The sequence below is a fragment of the Drosophila montana genome, unplaced genomic scaffold (assembly GCF_035044405.1).
Source record: "Drosophila montana isolate Dmon_TW-CO22-7 unplaced genomic scaffold, ASM3504440v1 contig_3325_1, whole genome shotgun sequence".
NCBI lineage: Eukaryota > Metazoa > Arthropoda > Insecta > Diptera > Drosophilidae > Drosophila > Drosophila montana.
Window position 1 is genome coordinate 71,647 of NW_026998209.1, and position 19,074 is coordinate 90,720.

Sequence of the window (19,074 nt, forward strand, 5' to 3'; positions counted from 1 at the left end):
CAACATGGCAATACTTGAAGGCAATTGGTTGGTACCCAACTGATCCAACTGATCCAGATAGAGAGATGCGTTCAATGTCCCGCTCAAGTGTTAATTTTTTTTTTTTTTTGGTGCTGCATAATATTTATTTATTTATGTGTATTTTTTTTACTGGGTGCATTTAGTCGTAAAATCTGCAATAACATAAACGAAGAATACAAATAACAATAGAGTTTGCCCAATATATAAACGTATTTCTAAATAGATCAACGCACATGACTAAAGTTAGGGGACACTTATTTATTTATTAACCTTACACTCTATAAGAATCGAATCTAAACTAAACAGAAAATCGCATAATATTCGAGACAATTTTCTGAAATATTTCAAATATCCATCAACAAGTCATTCGAATGCGGCGTTTAGCAAATTTTAAGCGAAATTTTAGATAAAATTTTCAATTCAACTTTTTCATACATCTAAATTCACATAGATCAGCAATACGGCATATATAGTGCATATATATATATATATGTACGTATACTTTTGGCATGATTTTCTTTTGTCTGAAATTTGAATTCCATATTTCTGAACTATGTGAATTTGGCCTTATGTATTTATTACCTATTTAAACAATTAGTAAATTATTATTAGAGAAATTGAATCAACAAAACAAATGAAAACAAAACCACAAAAAAAAAAACAAAAAACAAAACAACAACAAATGCAAATCGGTTGTCAAGGCCAAATAATTAATACAATCTTTATTTAATTAACATTTTTTTTAATTAATACTCGTAAAGCTAAAGAAAACTCTGACAATTGTAATGAACTAAATGCAAAAACAAAATAAATACTTATAGTTAAGATTAAATATACTATAAATATGATAAATGATGCGTCTTTAATTTAAAACTGTAAGAATTTAACCGGCGTTGTCCGCGCCAAATGAATGATAGAAACTTAACTTGAAAACAAAACCAACAGACTTGAGACTTAACATTTTGTATATATTTTTCTATGCGCAGAACGTTTTTCCTCTCTTCATTTTATCGATATTTCTGCATCATCATCCGATTTGATCAGTTTATCGATATTTCTACATGAACATAATATCGATAAGTATCGATTTTGGATCTTGCTTTTTTTTAGCAGAACTCGAAAATACAAAATATATTCGCTTTATTATTTTCAAATGACGCGCGAAATTTAAAAGATGTTTACATACCTTGGATTGTAATAAGCCTAATTTTCGCTGCATGCATTTAGGCGGTTAGGAATGCGCCTTGCAGGGTTGCCACCTTGGTAAATCTGATGGGGATTTAATAACAATTGGTCACACCTAAATTTGGTAAAAAACTCAGAGCTTGATCATGTTGGATCGTAATAGAACTAAATAAAACAACATAATACTTATAACTCTTTTATAATTGTCGTTTATTGGTTTTGCTCGTACATACATGCAATGCTGTATTTGTAATTCGTACATTTCGTAAACAAGTAAATAGATAATTGGATATAAAGGTTATGTAAGAACTCAGCTAAGGAATTCGATTAAATTGCCCGATATGTGTTGTTATAAACGATTTATTGAATACGTTGTTAGCTTAATTTCCTTCTCTGTTTGCAGGAATTACAATTATAATAATAATAATAATAATATTAATATAAAAAAAAAAAACAAAAAAAAAACAAATACTCGTAATAAAAAACAGGTTTTGTCGGATTCAACTAGGTGGTAAAATAAATAAATAAATAAATAAATAAAAGTATGAATAAGATACGCTCCATGTGAGGCAACAATAATAAATTAACCAGATGGTAAATCAAGGATCAAAGAATCGAATCCGGAGCTTAGACTAAGTTTAAAACACTTAAAATATTTAGTGACTAATTGAAATACACGCACACATTTATGTCTAATGCGTGCATATAAGTATAAGCATATTGTAAGTACATATATGTATTAAGATAGTCTTAGGAAGAGTCTATAACATGTGGGTCCGATTGCTCAACTGCCCGTTAAAGTAATCAGCAAGTTTAGCATGGACTTTGCAAGTCTGATGATTGAACCAATTGGTAAATATTTGAACAGCTGACAGCCTTGCCACCTTGCTGTACGTTGCACATATGGCAGCATCGACAATTGCCAGGCTAATACATGGCGTTGCCACACCTGCTTAACTCTAACTAACCGTGAGCATGAACCTGAAGAGAGTAGGAAAGCAAGAGAGACAGCTGCATGAAAGGGACAGAGCTGATAGAGTTGCCAGATTGGCCATATGTTTGAACTGTGAACATTGGCTTAGCACCGATTTAAAGTAGAACCTAGACTTAAACTAGAGCATATTATAAATTGTGTTAAATCTTCATCTTTTTTTTTTTTTTAATTGACTACCACCAACAGAGGGAGAGAAAGGAAGAATGAGCATGGGTTAGAATTCAGTTGATAGTGTTGGAAAATTGTTGAAATTTGTGGAGATGGGGAAACGGGGAAACCCAGTTAACGGCATGAACTATATAATAATTGTAAATTTGTGACAAAAATTCAACTAATTAATAGCAATTAGCAAACTTGATGGCCCAAACTAGTTCAGGCGGAAGGCGGGAGGCGGAAGGAATCGGAAACGGAATTGGATCATACCGAACGTGTCGCTCATGAGAGCGCCCGCTTCTTGGAGAGCGTGCCCGGCAGTGCATCGGCCGGCGATGGCAGATGGATGACGGGCAGGGCGGCTGCCGCCAGCTGTGGATTCGTAAAAGCGACGGCGCGCTCCTTGGCGGCGAAGCTGGAGAAGGGCCGCAGTCGTACGTAGAGCACCGCCGAGATGAGGCACGATGTGACCAAAATGCCAAGCAGCACGATTAGCGTAATGGCAAAGCCCGGCGTTGTCATGCAAATGAGTCCCTCCTCCCGCACCGGGAACACCATGGTCTGGGGCAATGTGTTGCTGCCGTTGGTGCCGTTGCCGTTGCCGTTGCCTGCCGCCTGCTCGTCAATGGCAAAGGTCAGATCACCGGAGGAAACCACCTTGATGATGCGATTGAGGCCCACCTGCTCCGTGGTGTCGGCTACGGCGCGTGCCCGTCGCTGGACGCGTCGCTCGTCGCGTCGCTTGCCAATGGCACTGGCCACATGATAGGCATCGACATGGAGCTGCGGCGGCGGGCCATACTGCGACTCGGGCCCCACCTGCAGATGGTGCACATCCTGCAGATTTGTCTCGGCGCTGCACTGATCCGGGCAATGGTAGCGACAGATCTGTATGGTGCACTGGAAGTGCACCTCCATCGAGTCGGGAAACTTGAACGCCTGGAAGTGGGCATACGACAGCACCGAGGCGGACGCACCGAAGTTCTTGATCTTTGTGAAGCGGGACATCAGCTTGGGTCGGGTGACGCAGCCGCGCTGATCCACCAGCTGGATGGGCGCACGTTTGCCATCGTGGGCGACACAGTTGCGCACAAGCATATCAAATTTGGAGTCATCGTCCTTGATGGCCAGCACCATGGTCATGGTCTGGCCAATTTTCACCAGGCCAGACACCTCCGAGGCCCAGGGACCCTTGCCCACCTGGATTTGCATCCAGCAGCCAACATTGTCGCCGGCAAAGTCGGCCCGCACCACATCCAGCATGTCCACCGGGAACGGCCGGAAGGTGACGCTCTTCTCGTACTGATCGTGCCATGTGCAGCGCAGCTTGCGCGCCTGATCCCACACCTCCTGCACCTGCGGATCGTACTGGATGACAATGATGTTCTCAAAGTAGGTGCCAGCGCCGGCACCAACGCCGCCAGCCTCATGTCCATATCCTTGATTATAGTTGTCGGTGTTGCCGGCGGTGCCGCATTCGTGTAGTCCAATATCGAAGCTGGCCGAGCTGCGGCCCAGGCCGGACGGCAGATGCACACAGTTCATGTTGCTGTAGTGGCCCTTGGAGAAGACGATGCCATTGAAGGGTTTGTCGAACTGCACAAAGACCTTCATGCCGCTCTTCTCGCACTTCACGTCCAGCGATACAATCTTGGGCATATCCTGAACGGGCGACGCCCAGATCTCGTTGTTGCTCGATGCGCCCACGCTCAGATCGGGCAGCGATTGCACCTGCACCTGTTGCACCTGCTGCTGCACCTGCTGCTGCTGGTGCTGGTGCTGCACTTGGAGAGGCGGCGGTGGTGGTCGCTGTGGTGCCGGCGGCGGTGGTCCCTTATAGAATTGTGCGCCCGGCGGCGGCGGCGGTCCAAAGGGCTGGCCAAAGCTCATCGGTATGTTCTGATGGTTGTTGCCTGCATTGGAATTGTGATTAGCTTAGGTTAAGTGCTTTGCTGGTTTCCTGCTTTTGCTGCACACTTACTTCTAGCTGGGCCCAGGCCCAGGCTGAGGCCGGGTGGTGCCTGCGGCGGGCCATTGTGCTGGTAATGCACCTGCACCTTGGGCCCCGAGACGGATTGTTGCTGCTGCTGCTGCTGCTGCTGCTGTTGTTGTTGTTGTAGCTGCTGCTGCTGCTGCTGCTGCTGTTGTTCCTGTTCCGATTCGAGCGCCATTTGATCGACCTCATTGTCTTGCTCGCTGAGTCCCATGGAGAGCTCATCGTTGCCGCCGCCAGCGATTGCCTTCACCACCTCAACCTCATCCGCGCGGATCAAAGCGAGCTGCAGAGCAACACAAAAACAAATGGGTCAGCAAAACAGAAAGAAGCAGACCTTGTTCGCATTAATTAGCTGCCACACACACACACACACACACACACACACACACACGCAGACCGCGTGGCAAGAATTTCAACTAAGTACAATGGGAGCAGCCACATGTCGCATGCCGCATGCCGCATGCCGCATGCCAATTGGCAACTGGCGAATGGCGGATGCGACTTGCGATTCAATTGCATAAGGAAAACCAACAACAACAACAACAACAAAGGAGAACAGCGCAAAGTGTAACAATTTCACTTTTTTAGTATATCTTCTTTCTTCTTTCTTTCTTTCTTTCTTTGTGTTAGCATCTGAAGCGACCCAATTGGCCCAGAGATCCGCCTTGGCCAAAACGATGTCAAGGCTAGAAACGGGGAGCAGCACAGAACCGGATGGAACACTTGGATGGATCTCGTTTCGCATCCAAGGCAAGGTAATTAGTTGATCGTGTACAATCCAACAAATCCTCGACTGAGAAAATATTTTCTAAACCTTTTCTTTTTTCGCTCTGAAGTTGATTTTCTAAAATTTAACATAATTTTTGTATTAATTTTGTAACCTCGCGGCAGCTAATTAAATATATTGTAATATTATTTAATTATAATATTATCAATATTTCTCGATTAAGGCCAAACATAATACTGCAACTAAACGGAAAGAAAGAGTTTCTCTAAAGATTAAATATCCTTGCAGATAGACAGATAGATAGATAGATAGATAAATAGATAAATAGCTATTCGATTTGGTTTCTTAAGTTTAGCGAATCGAAAATGTTAACTCGTTGACTAACAAGAATATTATAGAATTAATAATCTATTACAGTATTCACTTTGCAATATATGTATAAATTTTTTTTGTCTTTTCAGACAGGGGGAGAGAGGGAGGAAGAGGAAGAGGATGAGGCAAGTGTAGAAGCGATGTTAACATTTGGCAGACACTGTAAATGCCAGACTGTCTATCTGGCCAGCTGGCCAGAGAGCCAGGCCAAGTATTTGCTTTGGACCAAACTGTGCCGCGGGCCCAAAACAACTTTCTCCCAGCATCGGCAACGGCATCGGCAACGGCTTCAATGGGGATGTCACATAATCAGCGCGACTTGCTACGCGGCGGCATCCTGCCCCAATCCTGTTTAAGGTAGAAAGTGATGATGCCCAGGCGGCAGACGACAGTAACAAAAAAAACAAAAAACAGACATACACTGCGATAGATTGGCGAACGAGTTCCAAAAAACAAATTCTAAAAATATCAAAAAAAAAAAAAAAAACAAAAAACAAATAAGTTTTGCATGCCAGGTCGGCAGCGGGAACGTGATTTGGAGCAGCCCATGGACGACGACCATGAATAATAACGAGATGGCAGCTAGGAAGCAGGCAATGCCGTGAGGTGGGAGCGGGGGGGGTGGAGGAGGAGGAGGAGGGGGGATGAAGGGCGGTTGGTGAGCGAGATGGGATGCGGCTTTGGTTTCATTTCGTTTTTAGATTTTGTTGATGCACGTGATCCGTTTCCGCAATGCGATAGAACGCGATGCCGCCGAGCGGCGTCAAGAGCTCGGCGAGAGGGCCGGCAACAGCTGTGTGGGCGCAAGGCAGGCGGAGCGGGTGGCGAGGGGAGGGGAGGGGTTGGGGTTGTTGTCAGAAGGCCAGCGACTGCGTTAATAGAAATGTGTGCCAAGTTTTCCATTTTGGCGAAAAGTCGTGAGCTGCTGTTGTTGTTGTTGATGTTGCAGCAGTTGTAGCAGCTGCTAATGCGACAACTAATGATGCGGCAGCCACAGCCGGAGCTAAAGACGGAACCAAAGACAAAGCCAAAGCCAAAGGCAAAGCCAATGCCGGCTGTTGTTGTTAATCTTGACCTCGACCAATGCTGAAATGTCGAGTTGCCGTCTGGCCTCGGCTTCGGCTCCGGCTCCGGCTCCGAGAGAAAGTAAACGTGAAAAAGCGTCGACAGCAGCAGCAGCAGAATGCGAAAATCTTTTAAATTTTTTTGTTTTTTTTGCTTGGCAGCACACAAAAGCCTGGACAAGATCTGGCCGATGGTTCAAAGTTGAACGCAGCTGAGGCTGGGAAAAAAAACCCGAAAAAAAAGGAAGAGTTTTTTGCCAGCGGCTGTTGAAGCAATCGTGCAGCCAAGGAAAGGGAAATCATTTTCGAGCCCACGTTTCAATTGTGTCATAGACCTGGCCATGAGGAACGCGGAACGAGGAACGCGGAACGGGGAACGCGGAACGGGGAACGTGGAATGGGGAACATGGAACGCGGACGCCCACTTGATGCGATAAACAGCCAAATCTTTGCTTTCTAAGAGCTTGTGAGGAAGATATGTATGTTGAATGGAAATCATGAGAAGATGTACAAAACATAGCTCATTGTTCAGTTGAATCAATCTTCATATATCGATTTGGTCTGATCGATAACATATGACAAGGCAAAAGAATCGTATGTCTTTGTAAATATTTTATATCATAAAAACAACAGAATCTAATTGATTTTAAGTATTATTATACCATATAGCACATTATTAGCCTGATCTAAATATGGATCTCTCTTATTAGCTGGCAATTATGGCTAAATTTGTAGGCATATTTGCAAGATTTTGACACAGTTTGAATACCTTACATAACAGCTCGAATCTGCGAAAACCCTGTACTCAAAGAAAACAAACAACTTATCGAAAAATATCAAAGCAAATCTCCAATCGATAACCAATTATCGATCAACTACCGACTATCCAAGCAAATCTCCAATCGATAACCAATTATCGATAAACTATCGACTCTCAAATCAAATCTCCAATCGATAAGCAATTATCGATCAACTATCGACTATCAAAGCAAATCTCCAATCAATAACCAATTATCGATCAACTATCGACTCTCAAAGCAAATCTCCAATCGATAACCAATTATCGATCAACTATCGACTCTCAAAGCAAATCTCCAATCGATAACCAATTATCGGATAACTATCGACCATAGTTTTTATTTTCATGGGTAATCGATGAAAGAAGAAGCGCATATCGAAAATATAAAGAAACTATTTCAGCATGTCAATTTAAAGGCAACACTGACTTAAATCGTTCATTAACTGCAAATAATCGATTTGTAATCGATTCTTTGATACTCCATAGGGAACTAAGGAGCTAGCTAGATGATATACTTTACACTCATATCATATATTCAGGCCTTAGGATAACTGTGTATATCCATAATCCTTTTCTGGAGAACCCAACCACTTTATCATTTAGCTGACATGGGAATAATAATCGTTTGAAAGTTAACTCACGATCCAAGATTGTGTCTATGTCTGCCAGCATATTTAATCTACGAAATTTCAAAGCTAACTTAAATGAAAATGGATACAACTTAAAGCTGCTTAAAAGTTCGATAAGTCGAAAGCTCTTGCACTTCGCACACAAAGGCGCTTATCGATGATTATCGATAATTATCGAACTTGTCAAACTAAAAACAAGCAAAATCTTGTTAAAAATAATGAGCCAAGATTGTGCCTATGTCTGCCAGGATATTTAATCTACGACTTTTCAAAAAATTAATTTAACTTTTGGATTCTTACAATTCTTTCATTGCGGGAATTAAAAATGAAAGCGGATACCATTTAAAGCTGCTTTAAAGCTCGATAAGTCGAAAGCTCTTTCACTTCGCACACAAAGGCGCTTATCGATGATTATCGATAATTATCGATATTTATCGAACTTGTTGAATTGCCAATTATTTATTGCACTTGTTGTTGTCATTGTTGTTGTTGCTGCTTGGCGTTAGCTACAATTGATTGAAATTATGTGTGTGGCAGATGAAAAGGAGCTTATGCTGTTGTTGTTGCTGTTGTTGTTGTTGTTGTTGTTGTTGTTATTGTCGTTGTTGTTGTTGTTGCTCACCTGCAGTGAAAGGAAAATGATAAGCGGCAGCCAAATCTTTTTGATCCCCAGACGTTGTCGACAGCTTTGGGAACGCATTTGTTGTTGTTGTTGTTGTTGCTGTTGTTGCTTTAAGATATTTGGCTGTTGTTGTTGTTGCGGTTGTTGTTGTTGTTGTTGTTGTTGTTGTCGGTGTTGTTGCGGCTGCTGTTTATGCTGTTGCTGTGAGTGTTGCTGTTGTCGCTGCATGTTGCTAGCTGGCACGTTGTTGTTGTTGTTGCTTGTTGTTGTTGCTTGTTGTTGTTGTTTGTTGTTGGCTGCTTTTATTGTTGTTGTTGATGTGCATAAACTGCAATTAATACGTTATTTTTGCTGACATGTGCGCGCTTTTGTTGCTGCTGTTGCTGCTGTTGCTGTTGCCTGCAATATATTGTTGTTGGAAAGCAAATGAAATGAAATGTGGCAAGCAGAAGAAGAAGAAGAAGCAGCAGCAGCCGCAGCAGCCGCAACAACAATTGTTGAAACACTAGAAAGTGTTTACTTTGTAGCTTTTCACAAATGTTGTCGCTGCTGCTGTTGTTTGTTGTTAATAGTATTATTATTTATTATTGTCGTTTTCGCTTTCAGGTGTGTTCACTGTGCGTGTGTGTGTTGGTGTGTGTTGGTGTCTCGGTTAATTATAATTTATTGCTATTAATTTTACAGTTAAAATGCCGCTTGACTGATTGACTGATTGACTGATTCGTTTGATTGATTTGACATTTATTCATGCTCTCATGTTGCTGACAATTAGTTTCACCTCTTCCCTAGCCCCTAGCGCCCGCCCCTAGCGCCTGCCCCTACCCGTACCCTACACTTACAGCAGGTACTTAGTGCTGCTGCCACGCCCCAAATTGAAAACTTATCTGCCCATTGGGCAACCAAAATGAAAGTAAAGACAAGAAGAGAAAAAGCATCAAAAAACAAGTGACAGGCGGCGAGAAGAAGAAGCAGCAGCAGAAGAAGCAGCAGCAACAGCAGCTCTTTAATGACAACTTATTCACCTGGTCAGGTGCTGGCGAGGTGAAATGTGTTAATAATGTGTTCCATCAGCCAATTGGGTCAACGTCAACAGGCCCAAGACAAATACGAGTCGAGCAATTAGAAAACTTCAAGACTGACAAACTGCAAGACTCAGCTTTGAAGACGGAAGACTGTCGACTGTCGACTGAAGACTGAAGACTGAAGACTGAAGACTCGGCCACTTTCAGTAGATCAGGCAAAAGACAGACGGTAGATGAAGGAAGTAAAGAGAGTTAGAGGGGGGGGGAGAGAGAGGACGGAATGACATGGCCATAATAAGTATGGCCATATACGATGAAGATATAGCGAGAAAAGGAAGACGAGCACTCGTATTCCACCCAAATTCCACTTGGACAAGTGACATTATTTGAAATCTCAACTCAAAGGAAGCTCAAGAATGTGTTATCCATGTGTATGATATAGTATATCACATTTAATGTTGGAAACTGAACTAAAAACTAAACTCTATAAAATTAAAATTAGATATATGATATGTATATATATATATATATCTATCTATAAAATTATGATATATAATTAATTTTATAGAGATTAGTTTTAAATATATATATATATACTATATCTGTTCTGTATCTGTTATTAAACTGTTAATTTTCTTGTTTGTTCTAAACCAATATAAAGTTATTCTTTATTAATGTCAAAGTCGTTTTAATATAATTCCTAAAACTAAAACATTTTTGAATCTAACTCGAATAGTCGTCATATAATTACTATCTATATCTGTAATATTCCAAAAAAAATAAACTACATTTGATGATATTATCCAAAAGTAATTGCTATTATTGCGGAAATATATAAAATGCCATAAAATGGTCAAAATTTAGAAATAACACGACTCAGATATTACAGCAATCGTAGCCGTATCCTGGTATTTGATCCTGAATTTTCTTTTGATTTTTATTGTATCTAGATTGTTTTGAGTCATATACATATATATACACAATATATATATGATATATTTATAAAAACAAAAACAATCGAGATACAATCAAAAAACATAAAGCAGAAGTTCTCAAAGATTTAAACAAAGACAATTCAAAGAAATCAAGGTCGTACCTATAAAATAACTCCCCCTTAAAAGTGGATAAAGTAATATCATATAATATATATAATATGATATATTATATATTGAACTCATATGCGTAGCTATCAGATGAGAACTTTTGCCAATCTACATATAGATAAGGTATTATTCCACCTAGACAATAGTTTGTGTGTTCAGATATGAATATATAGATAGATGGTAGATTTTAGACAGATATTCAGATAATCCTAATACAATACTTAAACAAGATATTGCACACAAAATATTTTGTATTTAAAAGATATTATATTATAGTATATGATATATGATATATGATATATATAAATTAGATATTATATAATATTTAATAAATAATTTATGATATATAATATAACATATGAATGTAATACTTTTAAATATTTGTAAATTTCGCTAATATGACAAAAATTAAGAATTATTTGGACTCTATTGAAATATTGTTTTATTTTATTTTTTTAGATTAATTTCTTTAGTTTGTTTCTCAAATTATTTATAAAAAAAAAAAACAGGGCCCCCAAACTCTAAATGTGTGTCAAATATTTTCGAAAAAAAAAACTTGAAAACAGTTTTGCTGCAAACTAAGTGAATAATTCGATTGATCCTGCTTCGACCAGGCTTTGAGACAATTCGATTATACAATCACTGAATCAGATCTAAGTCAAGTCTGGAGTCTGGAGTGTGGAGTCTGGAGTGTGGAGTGTGGAGTTGGGCTGTTCGACTGCACCCACTGGCCCCAATTGTGTGTGGCGGGTTGCCCGATGCCACACTTGCTGCCGCTTACCTATGCCACAAGAGCTCGGCTCCAATTCCAATTTTGATGCAATGCCGACCAACAGGATGTGCTCGATGCGACTTTCGAAAGCAGCTGTTGTTGTTGTTAGTTGTTGTTGCTGTTGTTGTTTATCTTCGTTGTTGTTGTTGCTGTTGTTGACAATGTTGCCGCTCGGTAGCTGCCAATTGCAGTTGTTGTTGTTGTTGTCGCAGTTCGAGTTGCACGCGGCCAATTAACGAGGTGCACACAGTTTATTTTACAAAAAAATATATATATATTTAAAAAAATAACAACAACAAAAATATGATGCCAAAAACGAACAAATAAAATTGAGAAAAAAAAAACAAAGAAACAAAAATAAATAAAGGACACGCGCGTTCGAGCACACACACACACACGCAAAGCACACACGCACCGGAGTTTTTGCCTTGTTTTGTTTTGTTTTGTTTTGTTTTTGGGTTTTATTTAGAACAAAAAAAAAAGTCGCACTTGGCCAAAAGAATGTTTGCAGTCGATTGTTGTGGTTTTGGCCGTATTTTGTAATAATAATTTTTCTGCAAATTGTTTTTGGTAATTTGCTGTTGATTGGATTTTGTGAGTGTCTGGCGACTTGGTCAGCAAGAGCGGCAAGAAACGCGTCTGGTTCGCGCCGTGGTTAAGCGCCGAATGCTGCATCCACCTGCTTTCTCGTAGCGAAACACTTCGCATGCGCAACGCCGCCGACCGCCACGAGGCAAGCAGCGCTGCCGACGCCGCCGCGCTGCTGCCGCTGTCGCTGCTGCTGCCGCTGCTGCTGTTGACGGCGAAATTTCTTCTTTACATTGATGGGCAGCAAAAAGTGAGACACTGAGACACGAATACAAATACGGCATTGCGGTATCGGTATCGCTATCGGTATCGCTATCGGTATCGGTATCGGTATCGGCTTTGCCGGCTGATGTTGCCGCCGCCGTCGCCGTCGCTGCTGCTGCCGCTGTTGCTCGTGGCATGCGTTTGTTGTCAGCGGCAATCGGTTTCCCCATTCGTCTGTTTGTTTATACTGGGCAGACGGGGCAACTTTCAGTTGCAGACGCATCGCTGGACAAGTCCTCAAAACTGTTTGCACTTTCTATGCACCGCACCACCAGCCGCACCGCCAATTGCCATCGCAGTTGCTGCCGCTGCTGCTGCTGCTGCCTCATTGTTTTTGCTGTCGTGCCGCATCAATCAAGTGCGCTGCTTGTAGGTGCACCAAATGCCCTTCTGGGTGGGTTTTCGAGCATTTCATATGTGGGTATTTATTGCTCCGCTCTCTGCCCTAATAACAGCTGCAGCATCTGTTGCTGCTGCTGCTGCTGCTTCTTGGCTTGGTTTTCATTTCGTATTGTTGTTGTACTGCTTAATCGATTGTTCCACTTTTCCATAAAATATTTTCGCATTTGGTTTGGTTTTAGCTTTGGCCAGCAGCGACAATGGCGATGACGCTGTCCGCTCCACATCTCCGTCTCCATCTCCGTCTCCATCTCCGTCTGCGTCTCCACCTCCGACTCCGTCTGCAGCCCCATTTCCCGTCGTTCCAGTGTTCACTGTACTCCGCTGCAGTTGCTCTGGTTGCGTTACAGCCTGAGCAGGCCAATTGATGTTGAATGTTGCACAGTGGAACCAAACGCGTTCAATTGGTACGAAATAGCCATGCGAAAGATATATGTTCCTGCTGAATGTCAAACTCCTAAATGCACCAGACTAACAAATCATCATATTAGGATATTCTAATCTTCCCCGAGATCAGCTTCTGCCCCTAATATATCTATCAATACACTCATCAATGACTTATCTATCAATGACTTATTTTAAGCGAGCTATTCCAATTTGAATATCCAAAGTTTTCACTTCAGAATCAACTTACTCGCTAAAATTCTTAAGTAACCCTGTTTCCAATATGGTATATCATTCCAAAATCGGACTCTGTTTACCCGAGCTGTAAGAAACTTTCTTCAAATCTGTTTGACTTGAGACTCGAATTCATTTTTAGTCCAAATTGGATTTCGATTTTCGAATGCCAGTCGCTAGTCGTGATCCCTACGCGTCCAAAATGGTATATTATTTCCAAATCCTCCACGATTTGCTCGAGTCATTAGCTTTAAGACTCATAAACTACTCATTCAGAATCGCTAAAAATGTTAAAAAAAAAACCCTCGAAGCTGTTATTAATTTTGGTGAAATATGATAATACGTAATGGTATATCATTCAAAAATCGATCCCGAGATATTAAAACAAGTCGTTCAAAATGGTTGATTCAAAACCGAAATTCTTTTGGAAATTCGACTGACGTTTACCGTAAGAGTTCAAAATCCAAAACGAAAGAAACAAGTTTTTTGGCAAATTTTTATTTCTCATATAAATATTACTATTAATATTAATATTATTACTATTATTATTAGTGTTATTATTATTAATATTATTATTAGTATTGTTATAATGATTATTATTATTATTATTATTATTATTATTATTATTATTATTATTATTATTATTATTATTATTATTATTATTATTATTGTTATTATTATTATTATTATTATTATTATTATTATTATTATTATTATTATTATTATTACTATTATTATTACTATTATTATTACTATTATTATTATTATTATTATTATTATTATTACTATTATTATTATTATTATTATTACTATTATTATTACTATTATTATTACTATTATTATTACTATTATTATTATTATTATTATTATTATTATTATTATTATTATTATTAATTTTATTATTATTACTACTATTACTATTATTATTATTATTACTAGTAATATTATTATTATTATTACTAATAATAATATTATTATTATTACTATTACTATTATTATTACTAATAATATTATTATTATTACTATTATTATTATTATTATTATTATTATTATTTCTATTATTATTATTATTATTATTATTATTGCTATTATTATTATTATTATTATTATTATTATTATTATTATTATTATTATTATTATTACTATTATTATTATTATTATTATTATTATTATTATTATTATTATTATTATTACTATTATTATTACTATTATTATTATTATTATTATTATTATTATTATTATTACTATTATTATTATTATTATTATTACTATTATTATTACTATTATTATTACTATTATTATTACTATTATTATTATTATTATTATTACTAATAATAATATTATTATTATTACTATTACTATTATTATTACTAATAATATTATTATTATTACTATTATTATTATTATTATTATTATTATTATTATTATTATTATTTCTATTATTATTATTATTATTATTATTATTGCTATTATTATTCATGTTTTTATTAATATTGTTGTGCTTATATTAACTAATAGTACAATATCCTCCCCTCCAGTCCAAGCCTTAGATTTGAACCCGGACCCTCGTTGACAGTTACTTAAATACTTGGTCAACTCATCCGAGGACGACAAGATCCATTATAGTGTACTATGTGTATACACACATGTATGGCATGTGTGTGCACGTGTGTGTGTGTGTGTGTGTGTATCGCCTGAACCAGTGCGCATGGGTGAGCAGCGATTTCATCGCCATTTCAAGTCGAGCTGGCAGCTTTAGGAGCTGCGATGCACGCTGCTCGCTGCTCGCTGCTCGATTCCTGTTTGCTAAATATGACCAAAAATACTTGTCTCGAAATTGGAGTAATTTCATCGCAACCTGCTAGCGGCTAGCTGGTCAACTGGTCAACTGGGGGACGGCCAGCAGCCAGTTGGTTCCGCCTGAAATTGGCAATTGGAGCCAGTTGCGAGTTGCCAGTTGCGAGCATCTGCGTCGTCTTCGTCTATCGGGGCACATTAAGTAACACGCGGACGCGACTGTTGCCTGGGTGAGTCGCGCCACAAAGTCTGCCAAATGGTGTCTGCTCAATTATTATTTAGCTAGCTTTGCATGCGCCGGCGACAAGCTGCAATCGCTGAGGCCACCAACCAAAATTTGTGGCCCATCATCAAAGCGACTCTGCCGCAAGCTGGGCTAGGGGCAAGGGGCAAGGGCTAAGTCTCTGGCTCTGGCTCTGGCTCTGACTGAGGCTGAGGCAACTCCGGCTGTGGCAAGTTCCCATTGCCCGGTTGGCTGCCGCTTAATTGTTGGGCGCACGCCGTACGCATTTTAAGTAAACGCTGCCCGCTGCCCCGCGTTTGCCATCAATCCCCCCCTCCCCTCCCCTCCTCCACCCCTCCCATCTGCCTTCCCCCCTCCGCAGAGCGCAGTGCTCAGATGTCTTATTAAAAGTATCTTGTTACTTTCACCAGCCGCAGACTTGAATTGCGCTTCAATTTCACACACATTGACGCTGACTTAGTCAGAAAGAAAGAAAGAAAGAAAGAGATGGCCAGCTTGTGGCCCGAGGGGAGGGGCAAGGGAGGGCATCTGTGGGGCCAGTCGGCCAGTCGGCCAGTTGACACTTACCAAATTTGGCGGCATGCTGCGCCAGCGAAGGTCTCACCGTTTGTCCATCAGCCCCAACATCTTTCCGAAAGTAACAGGAAGTCTGGCCGGGATTACTTGGTCCGCCCCCAGTGGCCATGAGTCTTAGCTCAAAATCTGTTGCATCTCTCATCTGAGATAAATGTTGTGAAAGCATAAAGCAGCTGTAGGCTGACGATATTCTATAGACGATCTCGCAATGCCCATCTAGACCGGGATAAACATAGAGCGAAATCAATAGATCAACTTGAGACCATCTGGTTTTCATGATGTGAGACTGTGGATTCTAGCTTTATAAGTTATCTTTATTTGACACTAGCTTTTAAATAGTTGGGATATGGATTCCTTTTATCGGCCTGTCAAACTTGGCAAAGGGATATGGATTTTAAGTTTTCTGCCTGTAAAATTGTACACTAGCTTTTAAATTGTTGGCATATGAATGTTCTCTCATCTGCCTGTCATATTTGACATTAGCTTTTAAGCTAAAGGGATATGGATTTTAAGTTATATTCCCAACAAATTTGACATTAGCATTTAAATTGCAGATAGTTGGATTTTTTGTCATCTGCCTGTCAAATTTGACAATAGCTTTAAATTTGGAAGGATATGGACATTCTCTCACCTGGCTGTCAGATTTGACACCAACTTTGAAACCGTAGGGATATGGAGTCTATTTCATCTGCCTGTCAAAGTTGACTCTAGCTTTTAAATTGTAATTATATTGATTTTCTCTCATCTACTTGTCAAACTTGACACCAGCTTTTAAACTGTATAGAAATGGACTGTCAATTATCTGTCGCTTATATTTGCCATCAGCTTTTAAGCTTGTCAAATTTGACACCAGCTTTTACTAAGCTGTAAGAATATCGATTTTTCTGACATGCTATCTGACATGACTATACCCATTTATTTACCCGACATTTGGAATCTTTAGCCACAGAAATATTTTATTTTGAGGAAGAAAAGCCAGGAAAAATACTTATTTTTAGAAACTTTTCATCAGTTAAGTAAAAATCAATCTGAAAATTAGAACATTTTTTCTCTGAGTGTACAATTGGGTAAATTGTGACAAGCCCAGATTTGAATTGAAACCGGGCTACAAATGTTACATAGAAGAGGTCCGCTTGGCTTTTGCGATGAATGAATAACTTTGCTATGGAAGACACATGAAACACATGTATGTGTGTGTGTGTGTGTGTGTGTGTGTGTGTGCACCCACAACACAATAAATAATCTCTGGCGGATTTCCATGATAAACGTGATGTTAGTTGTTTTTTTTTTTTCGTTTTTGATTTGTTTTGTTTTCTTCTCATTTTTTGTATTTGTGAACTTGTATGCGATGGTCAGCGGCTTTCAGGTGGATTCATTTGCATAGCTCAATGCTTTTGGGCTCCCACAGTTGCACAGTTGCACAGTTGCACAGTTGCACAGTTGGCAACTGCCTTCCACCTTGCCCGTTGCCACCGTCTGTGCGAGCTAAGCCCATCAATGCCCAGCAAAATCGTCTTTGCCACGCCAGGTTTCTAGCCAGCTATTTGGGTCGCTCTCACAATTTATTAGTTTAGTTTTCATTGCATTGACACTTCATCATCGAGTGGCTGTCGTTTGTCATCTGCCGCTGCAGTTGTTGTTGTTTTCAGCTGTTGCAATAACCTTTGCGCTGGCTGCCATCGGTCGCATGTGTCCATTATTGCCGGGTTACAAGGTGGCAACTGCAACTGCAACTGCAACAGCCGAACGCTGCTGCCAAAGTGAAAACGACACAAAACAACAACAACAACGACAAAAACAAAAAAAGCCGAGAAACAGTAGCAACGGCTGCCATTAAGCAATGAGAAGACACTTTTTTACACCATTGCAACTCGCCAGCTGAGAGTCTGGGAGTCGCCTCCGTTGTTGCAGTCGCAGTCGCAGTCGCTGTTGCAGTCGCCGTCGCCGTCGCGAATTGGCCCTTTGGAGCAGTTCACCGGCAATGCGACGGAAATGCAGCCAAAGAATTGGGTTATTGCCGTTGCTAGTCGAGTTGCCACCATTGTTGTCATACCCTGTAATTGGCCAAGTGCCTGAAAAGGGGGGGCATGCCTAAGCAGTGCATGCAACAGCTGAGTCAGTCCTATGATATAATACAGTACACAGCTTTCCTTCAATCCAAGAGGAGTGCGGGGTTCATTTGCATTAATTTATATACATATAAAAACGCAGATGATATTTGAAAAAATGATAATATATATATGTATATATATACATATATTTTTTAGCTAATATAAAGCCTTGATTTATATATAAATATATATATATTATTTTTCAAATATATGTATATATATATATGTTATATACGTTAACTAATACAAAGCCTTCATTTATTCAAATATCATCTGCATTTTGTAAAACTTCTCTTAATATTACTTGATTAGTCAACATAGTTTTTGAGTTTGGGACTCTTGGAATTTGATTTTCTAGACTCCGTTTTGGTTCTTTCCCCAATTCTAAGTGCTATATATAATATTATGCCATATTTTTATATTATATTATATATTTTTGTATATTTGATATATTATTAAGAGATTTACAGTGCTTTTTTTCCTCAACAATAACATTTTTACACACAAAAAAATAGACACAACTTTGTTTTAGCTCAAGTTTCGACTGTTTTCGGTTTCCGGAAACGTTTTTGAGATTATGTTTTAAATTATAAATAAATAAAGATATAGATATAGCATTAGTTGAAGCATGAATTGTGCGTAGCCAAGTAGCTTCATTGCTGCCAAATTACAGGGTATCTGACGCTGTGCGCACTTTTGCCCAGAGCATTCTTACAGCTTGTTGTTGTTGTTGTTGTTGTTGTTGTTGTTGTTGTTGTTGATATTTGCTCGTTTCGTTTCGTTTCGTTTCGTTTCGCTTTTAAGTGTCGCCGGCATGCGTGGTAAAAGCTGAAGTTGCAACTCATGCAACTCATCCCAGCAGCCGCAGCTAAGGCGGCTTAGAAAGCGGCTACTCTTCTTCTTTAGCTTCTACTGCTGCCTTCCGTTCCGTTCCCTTCCCTTCCCCTCCCCCCCCCCTGCCCCCATTGCCACAGCTCCTTGTGCCTTTGCCAGCTCCTTAGCATGCCCTGAAAAATCT

General features: G+C 39.6%; 1 protein-coding gene across 1 annotated transcript; it reads right to left on the reverse strand.

Moving 5' to 3' along the window:
• Positions 1-2,602: 2,602 nt before the first annotated feature.
• On the reverse strand, positions 2,603-13,003 carry dy (dusky). The gene is made up of 5 exons (XM_064691057.1): positions 12,910-13,003; positions 12,139-12,305; positions 8,563-8,670; positions 4,347-4,632; positions 2,603-4,266 (listed from the first exon to the last, which is right to left on the reverse strand). Exons 1-5 carry the CDS (start codon positions 13,001-13,003, stop codon positions 2,636-2,638), a joined length of 2,286 nt encoding a protein of 761 aa, XP_064547127.1. The 3' UTR covers positions 2,603-2,635.
• Positions 13,004-19,074: the final 6,071 nt, after the last annotated feature.

Coding starts and splice junctions, on each gene's coding strand:
- dy (XM_064691057.1), bottom strand. CDS start 13,003: ATGGGGCTGCAGACGGAGTCGGAGGTGGAGACGCAGACGGAGATGGAG. Junction 8,671..12,138: donor GTTTCGCTACGAGAAAGCAG/GTGGATGCAGCA, acceptor AATATCTTAAAG/CAACAACAGCAACAACAACA. Junction 4,267..4,346: donor CGGCCTCAGCCTGGGCCTGG/GCCCAGCTAGAA, acceptor ATTCCAATGCAG/GCAACAACCATCAGAACATA.